We start from the raw sequence: 15,358 nt of genomic DNA, 5'->3' as shown, positions 1-15,358 counted from the left end.
CGGAGAGAATTTTGTTGTTGTTTGAAACGGGCAAGTGTGAACCTAGCCTTACAGATAACCCACTAGATGACAATTGTGAAGCGAGTGGATGCCAGAAGTACAAATAGCAATTAGTAGTGAAAAGCACTATATGCAACTCGGCAATTGATAATTATGGTAAAGGCAGATCATAACCAATGGAATGGGACATACACAAACAATTCTCATAAGATGCGACACGAGAGAAGCTGTCACTAGCAGGCCTGAAGGTTAACCCTTTCAGGCAGAAAAAGAAACATGCACGTTTCCCATCATATTGCCTCAAATCCAGTAGCTCTTTTTAATGTTCAATGTTTTCCCTTCCTCACACAGGAGGAAATGCGTGATGCGGAATCCATGCTGGCGGACTTTATCGACTGCCCTCCGGATGAGGACGAGATTCCCAGGGCCATCACGTGACCCGTCTGAGCTCCTCCTACCTGAACTGCGGCACTGCCCCCTCTCTCACTCTAGATGCCCACTGTGGACTCTGCCTCCCCTTACACAGAGGCGTGCGTACCTTGCCACCAGCGCTGCACCACGGGCATTGCTCTGCTCTCTGACTTCCTATCCACATAGAACTCGTTTCCATGTTTTCTGTTTTGCTGGTGGGTTTTACATTTATTTTTTTTTAAGTTAAATTACCAGCTGGGGTCAAGATTTGTTTTTGTTTTTTTTTTTTTTTGTTTTTTTTTTATGTTGACTTCCTTGTGCCTTTTTTAGGCTTGCAATGTAGTTTTGTTTTTGTTTTTTGTGTTAGTAAAACTCCTAGGTAAAAGTGTAATTAAAATGAAACGATGTAAGAGCTTGCATTGATTATTGCCTTGTATCCCTGTGTGTTACACCCCCACATTTCAACATGTGGACTCTGCAGCTAATATTATAAATGTTACTGCACAGGTGGAGAAAAGTTCCTAAGGTGTTTTATTTTTATTTTTTTATTAAATATTTTACCTAAAAGCAAACCCGAAGTGGCAAAAAAAACTGCCCCTGGGGGGTACTTGCCTTAGGACGGGGAAGCCTCTGGATCCTAATGAGGCGTCCTCTTGTGCATCACCGAACCAGCGCTGGGTCCCCCCGAAAATCTGGCGACAAGCGTGTCAGCAGATGTGTGCAGGTGCAGTAGCGCCTTCAGAACGTGGCGATATTTACCTTCGTGATCCAGAGCAGACAATGTACCATCTTCCCCCTCGGGCTCTGGTGGAAATAGCTGCGCCCAATCGGGTCCACTCTACTGTGCAAGCGAGACGCCTGTGTAGTAGAGCAGGCCCGATAAGGCTCAGCTATTTCAACCAGAGCCTGAGGGGGAAGATGGTACTGCGTCTGCTCTGGCTCACGAAGGTAAATGTCATCTTCTGCGGATTGAGGGAGCCAGCGCTGGATCGGTGCTGTACAGTAGAGTTCCCCAACCCTGTCCTCAAGGCCCACCAACAGAACATGTTTTGCAGGAAACCACACGGAATCACCACTGAGGTAATTAGTGTTGCAGCAGAGCTCATTAACTACCTCTTTGGATTTATTCAAAACATGTACTGTTGGTGGGCCTTAACCTCTTGACGACCAGCTAACGCCGGTTGGCGTAAACTGGTTGTCTGCAGGTTTCCATGGAAACGGCCGTTCCATGTCAGTTCACGGAGGGTGTCTCCGTGAATTGCCTGCGAGCCTCCGAACGCGGCTCGCAGGCGAAATGGAAACGCGGGGAAGAAATCCCCGGTGTTTACACTGCACAGCGCTGCAGCTGCAGCAGCGCCGTAAAGGAAATCGGCGATCCCCGGCCTCTGATAGGCTGGGGATCGCCGCCGTCTGATAGGCTGAAGCCTATCAGAGGCGGTACAGGATGTATCGCTGTTCTGTACCTCCCACAGAGCCAGAGGGAGGGGGGAATAGCGCTGCGGCTTTGAGGAGCCCCCCCCCCACCGCAAGGCACAGCAGAGCGGCGGCGATCAGACACCCCCCAGCAGGACATCCCCCTAGTGGGGAAAAAGGGGGGGGGGGGGGGAGTCCGATCGCCCTGCCTGCAATACGATCTGTGCTCCGGGCTGAAGAGCCCACCCAGCACAGATCAATGAGAAATCACGGTGCATACACACGCACTAGTAAAGAGAACGACGGGTCCGGCAGACCCTCCTGCTGAGCACATTGTTCAAAAACAGCCTTATCAGTCTGCAGATAGACTGTACACACGAACTACTGTCAGGAGAACGACCGCCCAGAGGGAGGGTCTGACGGACCCGTCGTTCTCTTTAGTTATATTGTAGATGGGTAAACTGAGTGTATATACTTTACACAGATACTTTTGACAGGCATACCTATGAAACTGCTGCCGGGAGATTTGGGTGCAGGATACAGCCGGTATATGGCTTATCCTGCTGCTGCACAAGTCCCGGCGGTAGTAATTACTATTCCCCCTCCAGGTCACCATGGATAGTGGCGGCTGAATTAGTGTTTCTAAAGTCATTTGTGCTCAGTCTTTTGATGGTGCCCAAATCACTCACCGAGTGCTGCCTACGGTGGTGCTGGCTGCGCCCAAATCTTTTACAGCGCTCTTTTGATAGTCCTCTTATATTACATAGAAGTTAAAAGATTGTACAATCTAGATTGTACCATTAATGGACACCTTTTAAGGTTACTCATCAGACCATTGTGAATTGAACACCATCCTTTCCTATGCCTATTTCCTCCTCCTATGTAGTTGCCTGCAGACACTGAGGGGGAGATGGAGAGAGTGAGCTAGAGAGCTGCTCTTGGTTATCTGTAGGTAAAAAGTAATAAATGTCTGTTCCATTATTCTGTCAGTTATTTATGACTGTATCCGCATCAGTAAAAAAAACACACACACATCCAGGCACATCGCCTCTAGTTAGGACATTAAAGGGGAACTTCAGCCTAAACAAACATACTGTCATTAAGTTACATTAGTTATTTTAATTAAAATAGATAGGTAATATAATCTCTTACCCACCCTGTTTTAAAAGAACAGGCAAATGTTTGATTTCATGGGGGCAGCCATCTTTTTGGTTGAAAGGAGGTGACAGGGAGCATGAGACACAGTTCCAACTGTCCTGTGTCCTGATCACACCTCCTAGTTGCTAGGTAACGTGAATAACATAGGAAATCCCATCATGCTTTGCAAAGCATCAGGGGAAAAAAGCCTGGGCAGTTTTCTTTGATGGGTGGAGCTTAGCTAAAAATGCAGTTCTGATGCTGTGAAACTGTTGAAGAAACACCAAGCCTTTTCAGTGCTGCTGAGTAGATTTTTAGTCCGGAGGTTCACATTAAATAAGTTTATTAAGCAAAGGAAGGGGGTGTGGCCAGAAAATTAGCAAAAATCAAGCAACCCTATCTGTCCCAGGAGAGGACGTCAGGATGAGTGTTTCTAATCCATTGATAGGTTTGATGCAATAAATGTTTCCATGTCTGCACTATGCATGTTACAGGGTCAGAGTTAGGACACCTACGTTTACCTGGGTTGCGCAGTGTAGGTGACCAAGAGAATGCATTTCTTTGTGAACTAGGACCCTGGATTTTAACTTAGCTGTAGGGATAACAGTGGTGCCTGGATGAGTGAATCTGTGAATGCATTTGTTTGAACATTTGCATGCGAGTGTGCGAAGGGTTACTTGATTTTTGGATCAGCATCATTGCCCCGCGCCCCCTTCTGAATCTTGCATCTGCAACGTGCAGGATTGGTGCATGTGATTTTCCCCCAACGTGGGATGTAAATGATGGTAGATGTTTCTGGCAGAGGGAAACCTAAGTAATCACGTAACTGCCAATAGCCATGTGCTCGCTTAGTTTGAATAACACTGTGCGGTATCTGGCTTCTGGGCAGTTCACAGCAGCTCATCCTCCAACTCAAGCATTCCTCCTTCTCTGACTGGTCGCCTAGAAGTGGAGATAGAGTTCCACTCTCCCAGATTAGTGGCATTTGAATGTATCTGAGCACGTGAAGCCTCATTTAAAGGACCTCGCAAAAATCTTAAAATGTAAGATATATGTAAATGTATACAATTAAGAAGTATGTTTCTTCCAGAGTAAAAAGCCATAAATTACTTTTCTCCTATGTCTCTGTCACTTACAGGAGGTAGTAGAAATCTTACAGGAGCAACAGGTTTTGTATTAGTCCATCTCCTCATGGGGGGGTTCACAGGGATTTCTTAATTTTCAAAAATGCACTTAGTGAATGGCAGTTGCTCCGTCCAACTGCCCAAAAAGTGTACCTGATAAATCTTTATCATGGAGTGTCTTTATAAAGAATAAAGGCCATACTGAGATCCCCCATGAAAAGATGGGCTAACCCAAAACCTGTTGGTAATGTCACATTTCTACTAACTACTGTAAGTGACAACAACATAAGAGAAAAGTAATTTATGGCTCATTTTACTCAGGAAGAAATGTACCGTATTTTTCGGACTATAAGACGCTCCTGACCATAAGACGCACCTAGGTCTAGAGGACAAAAACCAGGGGGAAAATATATATATATATATATATATATATATATATATATATATATATATATATATATATATATATATATATATATATATATATATATATATACCTGGTGCATCCATGGATTATGCCCCCTTTGTACCTCATGCCCCCTTTTGTCCTCCTCTGTCGCCCACTCAATCTCTTTCACCTCTCCTGCATCCCATTTGTCCGCTGTGATTAATGGAATTCTCTGTCCTCCATTTTAAAAATGGCCATTACCCCATAACAGCTTCCTGGTCAGCACACTGTTGAACTGTAATATTGCCCACTTGAGCCATTGGGAAACATGGACATTACCTTGCACATTCAGTTGTAACTGACAGCTGCTGATATATAACTGACAGCAACTGGTATATTTCAGTTCTGACAAAATATTGTCAACTGGAAAGGATCACTGTAAGAAGAAAATTGTGAGCTTCTGAGAGGAACTGACAGTGAGGTTAGTATGTGATCTTCATTTGCAGCTACGTCATGTGTTTATTTAAAAAAAAAAATTTACTCTCTTCAGGTTCCCTTTAAAGGGGAACTGAAGAGAGAGGTATATGGAGGCTGTCCTGTTTATTTCCTTTTAATCAATACCAGTTGCCTGGCAGCCCTGCTGATCCTCTGCCTCTAATACTATTAGCCATAGCCCCTGAACAAGCATGCAGCAGATCAGGTGTTTCAGTGGTTCAGACTTATAAGTCTGATCTGACAAGACTAGCTGCATGCTTGTTTCTGGTGTTATTCAGATACTACTGCAGAGAAATAGACCAGTAGGGCTGCCAGGCAACTGGTATTGATTAAAAGGAAATAAACAGGACAGCCTCCATATACCTCTCTCTTCAGTTCCCCTTTAAGGATTTTTGTTTTGTATTGGCTGGATAGTGTACTGGATAAGGGCACCGCCTTTGACATGGGAGACCAGGGTTCCAATCCTGGCTAGAGTCAGTACCTATTCAGTAAGGAGTTCAAGGCAAGACTCCCTAACACTGCAGGGTGACCTTAGTGGCTGCAGCTCTGAAGGGCTTCCCCCGTCGCCATGGCGGGATGACGTCATGACGTCTAAGGGAGTCCCTGATTGGCCAGGCAGTGCACGAGGTCTGGGGGGGGGGGCGACACGGAGCGGCGATCGAGCGCGGAGCAGCGGCGATCAGAATGCACACGCAGCTAGCACTTTGCAAAAAAAAAAAAAAAGTGAGCAAATCGGCCCAGCAGGGCCTGAGAAATCCTCCTGCGCGGCATAGCCCGAGCTCAGCTCGGGCTTACCGCCAGGAAGATTAACATTTATTGTTCTATCAGGCAGAGAAGTGGATAAGTTTTAAAAAGCAAGCAGTTATAATAGCAGACAAGCAATCAGGAATCTGTATGTGTGAAGAGAGTTAAAGGGAGTCTGAAGCGATTCTGAAAAATAAAAATAAAACCATACCTAAGGAGAGGGAGGGCTGAGTCCTATAGAGCCTTCCCTCTCCTGGTCCCCTTGTTCCAGCGCTGGCTCCCCCGTTAGTCTCCGACCGATGGGTCAGAGACTTCTCTCTGCTGATGCGGTAGGCTTTGGAAGTCTTCCATTGCCTTTCCGCTCCTTAGGTGAGTATCTTAGGAATCATTTCAAACTCACTTTAGGTTGCCTTGTATTGATTAAAGTGTACCTGAAACGAATAGTGTATAAGGATTTAAAGGGAACCTAAACTGAGAAGGATATGGATTTTTCCTTTGAAATAATACCGTTCCCTGACTCTCCTGCTGATCCTGTGTCTCTAATACTTTTAGCCACAGCCCCTGAACAAGCATGCAGATCAGGTGCTCTGACTGAAGTCAGACTGGATTAGCTGCATGCTTGTTTCAGGTGTGTGATTCACCCACTACTGCAGCCAAAGAGATCGGCAGGGCTGCCAAGAAACTGGTATTGTTTACAAGGAAAAATCCATATCCCTCTAAGTTTAGGTTCCCTTTAAGCTTAACCACTTAACGACCGCCTAAAGCCGACAGGCGTCAGCAGGTCTTAAGTGGTTTTACATGGAACTGAGCGGCCGTTCCATGTCCGTTCCATGCGGCTCGCAGGCGAAATGTAAACATCATACGGCGCTGCTGCGCAGCAGTGCCGTAATGGAGATCGGCAATCCCCGGCCTCTGATTGACCGGGGATCGCCGCCATCTGATAGGCTGAAGCCTATCAGAGGCGGCGCAGGACGGATTGCCGTCCTGCGCCGCCCAGGGGAAGGAGGGGAGGGAAATAGAGGGAGGTAGAAAATCGCTGCGGAGTGAGGCTTTGAGGAGCCCCCCCCCCTCGCTTGGCCACACAGAGCAGCGGCGATCAGACCCCCCCCCCAGCAGGTCATCCCCCTAGTAAGGAAAAAAGGGGGGGGGGGAAGTCTGGTCGCCCTGCGTGGTTCCTGATCTGTGCTGTGGGCTGGAGAGCCCACGCAGCACAGATCAGGCAAAAATAGCCCGGTCCTCAAGTGGTTAAATGGGACTTCCTCCAGGCTGGGAGACATTGAGGGACTGAACAGCCTGGAGGGGGCTGGAGCAAGCCCTAGATAAGTATAAATCCTGAGACACTACTTTGTATACAGTTTGTGGAGGGCATAGTGATTTAAAAAAAAAAAAAAGGATGTGTATTTAATCTTGTGTATGTTTCCACTACAGAGAACAAAACTCATTTCCTATCCTCAGGCGACTTAATTCATGTGTCAAGAACTGGAGGAAAATCTCCCTATCTGGAGCTCAAACAGCATTACAAACCTGGCAGAGGTTCTGACACTTCCACCTGCTCTTATCTGTTCAGTGCCCAGCACTGTCCTGTAGGGGTGCTTTGCAGGAGACACTTAAAGAGAACCTGAACTGAAAATTAAAATTCAAAATAACCATACACCGGTCATACTTACCTCCCGTGTCGTCTACTCCTCAATCTCTTTCTCCTCTCCTGCATCCTATGTGTCCCCTGTGATCAATGGAATTCTCCATCCTCCATTTTAAAATTGGCCATTACCCCATAACAGCTTACTGGTCAGCACACTGTTAAAGTGGACCCAAATTAAAAATACAAGATTTCAGAAATAAAATCTATTTTCTAAATTATAATAATAGCAGCCTTTTTTCAGCTGCATGATGACAAATATAAAATATTTTACATTTATAGGAGGAACCCCTCCCTTCCTTTCAAATTGCCGGGACAAAATCCGGCAAACTGGTGGAGTAGGTGGTGTCCGGCAATGGAGGAATTGCTAATGGCTGCCATCTGTATAACCCTAGTAATGAAAAGAGAAGGGTGAAAAGCATGCACTGAAATGCTCATAGGCTTGAAGGAGTGTTTATCTTTGTATGTGTCAGAGTGGTGCAACTAAATATTTTTCATTAAAAAAAATGTTTGGTTTGGGTCCGCTTTAAACTGTATTATCACCCACTTGAGCCATAGGGAAACATGGTCATTACCTTGCACATTCAGTTGTAACTGACAACTGCTGATATATAACTGACAGAAACTGGTATGTTTCAGTTCTGACAAAATATTGTCAGAACTGGAAGGGATCACTGTAAAAAGAAAATGGTGAGCTTCTGAGAGAAACTGACGGTGATGTTAGTATGTAATATTCATTTGTTTATTTTAAATAATTTTACTCGTGTCAGGTTCTTTTTAAAGTGAACCTCCAGACTAAAAATCTACTCAGCAGCACTGAAAAGGCTTGGTGTTTCTTTAACAGTTTCACAGCATCAGGACTTGGGGTTTTCTTACCCAAGCCTCATTTTTAGCTGCACAGAAAACTGCCAGGGCATTTTTCCCCTGATGCTGTGCAAAACATGATGGTATTTCTGATGTTGTTCTCGTTCTGCTGTTTTGGTGCAATTTTTTTTTTAATTTGAGATTTGAATAGAGATGGCTTGAACCTCTGATTTTCGGTTTGCGAACCTCGAACTTACAAAAAAGTTTGCGAACCTGCAGACTTTTCGAACCGCAATAGACTTCAATGGGCAGGCAAACTTGAAAAACTACAAACACTGTTTCTGGCCACAAAAGTGATGGAAAACATGTTTCAAGGGGTCTGACACGGCATGGCGGAGTGGGATACATGCCAAAAGTCCTGGGGAAAATTATGGATTTTTGACGCACAGCAGGGTTATAATCCCTAAAAGGCAGAAATCACATTGCATTGTTAAATTGGAGGCCTAAAGTGCTTGAAAACATCTTGCGTGTGTATACATGGATCAGATAGTGTAAGTAGTGTACTGCTTCACACTGACAGACCAAACTCACTGTGTAACGCACCGCAAACAGCTGTTTGTGTAGTGATGGCCGTGCTGGACTGGTGTGCACCATGGTGAGAGTGCAGGCAATGGCGGTTTTCAAGCCCATATGGTCGGGCTGAGGTAGCTCAATGACAGAACAGCAGTGACTGTCCAGCTGATCTAATTTGGTTTGTCTACAATGAAGCAACGACCTTATTATCTTGGGTGTACCCCCCCCCCCCCAACACACTCATATAGGTCATTGCTTCATTGTGATACGCAACCCCTTCACCACGGCAAGGTAACGATCACGAAGGGGAATTGACACATGTACATGCCTTGTGTTTTGTTGTTGCTGCCGCAGTGCAGACAGAAAAATTAGTCATGTACACGAACGAGAAAAATTATTATTATGTTCGGTAGCAGACGCTGCTAGCAGCAGCGTCCATAAAAATTCAGGAATCCACCTGGAATCCTGGACCCTGTTGGTGGTGGTGGGGAAGGCAGTCTCACGGCATGCAGGCAGAGATGCTGGGTGTGGGGGCTGACTTAGTCTTCGGGCAGGCAGTAGCCCTCCGGGATCCATGCCTCGTTCATTTTGATAAAGGTGAGATTCTGAACACTTTTTTGACCTGACTGCTGGTGGTATAATACAATGTGCAGTCACACAGGTGCAGTGAAAAGGTATGCAGTGACTGCTGGTATACAATGTGCAGTCATACAGGTGCAGGGAAAAAGTATGCATTGACTGCTGCTATAATACAATTGTGCAGGGAAAAGGTATGCAGTGACTGCTGCTATAATACAATTGTGCAGTCACACAGGTGCAGGGAAAAGGCATGCACTGACTGGTGGTAGTATTGTACAATACAAAGTGCAGTCACACAGAGGCAGTGAATGGTATGCACTGAATGTGCTGGGCCTGGCACAGTACAGCAATTAGTAAGGTTCAGCTGCGACAGACAGGGCTGTATATGCAGTGGCACACACACACACAGAAAAAAAAACACATTAGAAGAACATTAGCTCTCAAAAGAGCTGTTTTGGGGTGCTTTTCATCAACAAATATCAGCAAAGAGCAAGCTAACAGACCTCCTCACTAACGCTTTCCCTATCTTTTCAATGTCTCTCCCTTCTCTCACTAATATCAGCAGCAGTCAGAGTGAGAACATGGCCGACGCTGCTGCCTTTTATAAGGGGTTATAAGGGGGGGGGCTCCAGGAGGGGGTGCAGCTTGATTGGCTGCCACGTGTCTGCTGACTGTGATGTAGAGGGTCAAAGTTTAGCCCAATGATGTAGTATAGGGGGCGGGTTGAACTCGCTAAGTGTTCACGGTTCACCGCGAACTTCGCACGAACAAGTTCTCCGGCGAACCGTTCGGGCCATCTCTAGATTTGAAACCCAGCGCATGCAGCTGGGAGGGGTGATCAGGACACAGGACAATTGGAACTGTGTCTTATGCTCCTGTCACCTCCTTTCAACCAAAAAGATGGCTGCCCCCATGAAATTACAAACATTTGCCTTTTCTTTTAAAGCAGGGTGGGTAAGAGATTATATTACCTATCTATTTTAATTAATATAACTACTGTAACTTAATGACAGTATGTTTGTTTAGGCTGAAGTTTCCCTTTAAAGGATATCCATCGTGAAAGTAGATAATATGACTAGTGATTAAAAGTTATAAAAAGATAAGTGTAAACATTATTTTAATAAAACATCTGTATAAAATCAATGTATGATATTTAAGTTTGACAGGGAATGGTCTGTACCATTTGAAAAGGGGAGTATGACTTTTTTCTAGTTCTAGTGCTTCTCAGCTGATTGTAGTTATTTACTGTATAACCGCTGAAGGTCAGGAAGCAGTGATCTGCTGGAAATTCTCAGAGAGGACCCTGCAGGTAGAAACCGGCATTACTGCTGCAAAGCGACCATACAGTACAATGGAAATATGCCTCACTGACACTCAGGTCTGGATTTACCTCACAGGAGCCTATAGGCAGAGATGTCCTGGCACCCTAGACTTCACCCTCCATGAACCTACAACCCCCCCCTGCCAAACCACATAAACCACACCACAAGTGTGCTGGCTGTTCCTGCTGTCACTACTCCCTTGGTTCCCTTTCCCGTCATAGCTACAGCTGCCAGAGGTACCCTCAATATTAAGTAGGTACAGGTGCCCCCACGTGTTAGGTAGCTAGAGGTGCCCTTGACTGAAGGGAGATGTGGTCACTGAAATGCCGACAGCTGGGTGTGTGTAACCTCTTATTTACACTTGCTTGGGATTCAGCATACGTAAGAAAGGAGGGAGACATTTGGGGAGGGGTGTGAGCTGCAGGCGCCTGTAGGCAACTGCCAACAGTGCCTTATGGTAAATCCTGCCCTGCTGACACCTACCTCCGCACCGCACTTGATGTGGATTGCCCCCATAGGTAGATCATTGCATTGCAGTCATATTTCCATTGCAACGCAAAAGACCCTGGAAGGGCCCTAATCCTTATAGCATCAGAATCATTTTGTTTGCTAAGCAAGACTGGGTTGTGCCTGGAATTAGGTTTGGCACATAGAGGACTCTAAGTAAGACACAAAAACACAATATACAAAGTCTACACAGAATACAAGTGTCTACAATGTACACAAGATACTTGTAAAAATAGACAGTCAGGGCTGGTGCACACCAAGCGTTTTTGGTAGCTTTTTCAAAACCGCTGCCGCCCGTGAAAACACTTGGCTAATGTATCTCTATGGGATGGTGCACACCAGCAGTTTGAGGTTTTTAGCAAACCGCAAATGTGGGTCCTGCAGCACTTTTGCCATTTGCAAAAGCGCTTCTGCCTCAATGTAAAGTATAGCAAAAGCTCAAACCGCTCTGAAAAACACTTGATCAGAGCGGTTTTCCAGGTGTTTTTGTTACAGAAGCTGTTCAGTAACAGCTTTACTGTAACAATATATGAAATCTGCTACACAAAAACGCTCCAAAAAACTCTAGGCATGTTTAGAAATCCTCTCTAACATGCCTAGAATTGCTCTGAAAATCTGCTTCAAAAACCTCTAGTGTTTGGGGATCTGCTAGCGGTTTTTGGTGTGCACTAGGCCTGATACAATAACAGTGGCTGCAACCCTAAGGGCTCGTTTCCATCTACGTAATTTTAACCTGTGCTTTTGGAAACGCAGCGCAATGTGTGATTGCAAGGGCATCAGATTGAACTGTCTGATGTTTCCATACATGCGTTGCGATACACTGTGGAATCGCAACGCATGGTTCCATGCAAGTTGGCGTTTGCACAGCAATCCCATTCATTACAAATGAATGTGATCACAAGCACCTCGGGGGGAATCACGATGCAACTCAGAGGCGTGCATCACCACGGCTACTAGTGTTGGGCGAACATCTAGATGTTCGGGTTCGGGCCGAACAGGCCGAACATGGCCGCGATGTTCGGGTGTTCGACCCGAACTCCGAACATAATGGAAGTCAATGGGGACCCGAACTTTTGTGGTTTGTAAAGCCTCCTTACATGCTACATACCCCAAATTTACAGGGTATGTGCACCTTGGGAGTGGGTACAAGAGGAAAAAAAAATTTAGCAAAAAGAGCTTATAGTTTTTGAGAAAATCGATTTTAAAGTTTCAAAGGGAAAACTGTCTTTTAAATGCGGGAAATGTCTGTTTTCTTTGCACAGGTAACATGCTTTTTGTCGGCATGCAGTCATAAATGTAATACATATAAGAGGTTCCAGGAAAAGGGACCGGTAATGCTAACCCAGCAGCAGCACACGTGATGGAACAGGAGGAGGGTGGCGCAGGAGGAGAAGGCCACGCTTTGAGACACAACAACCCAGGCCTTGCATGAGGACAAGAAGCGTGCGGATAGCATGCTTTGTACCACCATGCAGTCATAAATGTAATAAAGATAAGTGGTTCAATAAACAGGGACCACGCGGCAACGCTAACCCAGCAGCAGCACACGTGATGGAACAGGAAGAGGCGCAGGAGGAGAAGGCCACGCTTTGTGAGACACAACAACCCAGGCCTTGCATGAGGACAAAAAGCGTGCGGATAGCATGCTTTGTACCGCCATGTAGTCATAAATGTAATAAAGATAAGAGGTTCCATAAACAGGGACCGGCAACGGTAACCCAGCAGCAGCAGCAGCAGCAGCAGCACACGTGATGGAACAGGAGGAGGCGCAGGAGGAGAAGGCCACGCTTTGTGAGACACAACAACCCAGGCCTTGCATGAGGACAAAAAGCGTGCGGATAGCATGCTTTGTACCGCCATGTAGTCATAAATGTAATAAAGATAAGAGGTTCCATAAACAGGGACCGGCAACGGTAACCCAGCAGCAGCAGCAGCAGCAGCAGCACACGTGATGGAACAGGAGGAGGCGCAGGAGGAGAAGGCCACGCTTTGTGAGACACAACAACCCAGGCCTTGCATGAGGACAAAAAGCGTGCGGATATAGCAGCAATGCTTTTTGCCGCCATGCAGTCATAAATGTAATACAGATGAGAGGTTCAATAAACAGGGACCGGAAACGCTAAACCATCCCAGATGTTCATCGGTCATGTTACTTGGTTGGGGTCCAGGAGTGTTGCGTAGTCGTTTCCAATCCAGGATTGATTCATTTTAATTTGAGTCAGACGGTCTGCATTTTCTGTGGAGAGGCGGATACGCCGATCTGTGATGATGCCTCCGGCAGCACTGAAACAGCGTTCCGACATAACGCTGGCTGCCGGGCAAGCCAGCACCTCTATTGCGTACATTGCCAGTTCGTGCCAGGTGTCTAGCTTCATGCCCGGTTTCAGGTCCAGCGGTGCCAGCCACAAATCCGTCTGTTCCTTTATTCCCCTCCAAATTTCCTCCCCTGTGTGCTGCTTATCCCCAAGGCAGATCAGCTTCAGCAACGCTTGCTGACGCATGCCAACAGCTGTGCTGCACTGCTTCCACGATCCTACTGCTGCTGGTGCTGGGTTAGCATTTCCGGATGAGGTACAGCTTTGAGATGCGTTGGAGGAGAAGGAGTCAGAGAGGTAGGTGCTGCTGTTGTTATCCAGCTGTTTGCGGCGTGGGCAACACCCGCGCCGTAGCAGGTGAGGAATCGCTGCCAGGCTCCACAAGGTTCACCCAGTGCGCGGTAAGGGAGATGTATCGACCCTGGCCGAACGCACTCGTCCAGGTGTCAGTGGTGAGGTGAACCTTGCAGGCAACGGCATTCTTCAAGCTTCGGGTTATTTAGCTGACCACGTGCTCATGCAACTCAGGCACTGCAGAGCGCGCAAAGTGGTAGCGGCTGGGAACCACGTAACGTGGGATGGCCACTGACATCATGCCCTTGAAGCTGTTTGTCTCCACCACTCGATATGGCAGCATTTCGCAGGCCAGAAGCTTGGCTATGCTGGCTGGCTGTTACTGCCACGGCCCGGGGGTCATTTGCTGGCAATTTCCTCTTGTGCTCAAACATCTCAGAGACAGACAACTCAACCGTAGCGCTGCACACCGAAGGGCTGTTGGTTGTTGTGTTTGATGAACACTGGGAGACCTCAAGAGCACTAGTCCGGAAAGTGACAGTGTCAGCATCGTCTGATGTTTGTGAATGTTGTGAACCACGCAATGGCTGGGCTACTGCTGCTGCTGAGGCGGGTCTGGTGGTGAGTCTGGTGAACCCAAGGGAGGCAGTGTTGCTGGTGGTACCCTGTCCTGCCGCGTTTGCCCACAGAGTGGGATGTTTGGATAGAATGTGGCGGCTCATGCTGGTGGTGGAGAGGTTGTTAATACTTTTCCCCCTGCTCAGGCGGGTCTTGCACACCTTGCAAATCGCCATGGTAACATCCTCAGTGCAGTCTTCAAAGAAAGCCCAGACTTTAACTGGCTGAGGACTCGGACCTCGTGCGTGATGTGCTGGTGCTGCTTAACCCACTGCTGGACGCTTGAGAGGTCATCCAAGTAATTATCTGGTCCTGTTCTTTTGGATCTGTGAGGGTTGTTGTCCTGGACAACATGGGCAGTATTGAGTGGGTTTTCTTGGGTGCTCCCCTGTGGCCTGTACGTGAACCGTCAGGGGAAACACCTCTTCCCTTGCCCCTCCCTCTTTCACCGGATTTCTTCCTCATTTCACTTATCCTTAAAGTACACGCTGACTGGCAGCAGTACAGTGGCAGTACAGAAATGCTATACAGTGGTGGGTGAGCGGTGTACCACTATTGTCAGCAGTGACACAGAGCACAATGCTATACAGTGGCGGGTGAGCGGTGTACTACTGTTCCCAGCAGACACAGAGTGGAAGTAAACACAATGCTATATAGTGTGGCTGAGCCGTGTACACAGAGTGGCATTAAACACAATGCTATATAGTCTGCTATATAGTCACCCCGAACAGGGTGATGTTCTGCAGAACCCGAACAGTGGCAAACACTGTTCGCCCAACACTACTGGGAGGGAACGCAGATTTTAGTACCTAAACACACGATACAACATGTTTTCCGGGGTCGGACTCTGAGGCACATACAGATGGTCCCGATCATCATCCTCATCATACAACTCTTCTCCTGAGTCTGACCCACCCACCACCTCTGCCACCCCAACATCCCCAGACACAGACCCCTCATCGTCCTCAACATTAACTTGGGATGCTGGCCTGAGC

At 46.9% G+C, this 15,358-nt stretch overlaps 1 protein-coding gene across 2 annotated transcripts in view; it reads left to right on the top strand.

The window, feature by feature from the left end:
- The window catches only part of PELP1 (proline, glutamate and leucine rich protein 1), a 57,496-nt gene extending 56,675 nt beyond the window's left edge, over positions 1-821 (top strand). For both annotated transcript variants that reach the window (XM_068274104.1, XM_068274105.1), the window contains exon 17: positions 352-821. In XM_068274104.1, coding sequence (XP_068130205.1) covers positions 352-438 — 87 coding nt within the window. In that variant the 3' untranslated portion in view covers positions 439-821. The remainder of the gene's footprint in view (positions 1-351) is intronic.
- The last annotated feature ends 14,537 nt before the right edge of the window (positions 822-15,358 follow it).

Source organism: Hyperolius riggenbachi, chromosome 3 (assembly GCF_040937935.1).
Source record: "Hyperolius riggenbachi isolate aHypRig1 chromosome 3, aHypRig1.pri, whole genome shotgun sequence".
In the NCBI taxonomy this organism is placed as follows: domain Eukaryota; kingdom Metazoa; phylum Chordata; class Amphibia; order Anura; family Hyperoliidae; genus Hyperolius; species Hyperolius riggenbachi.
The sequence above is the reverse complement of the archived record's forward strand: the minus strand, read 5'-3'. Positions and strand labels throughout refer to the sequence as shown.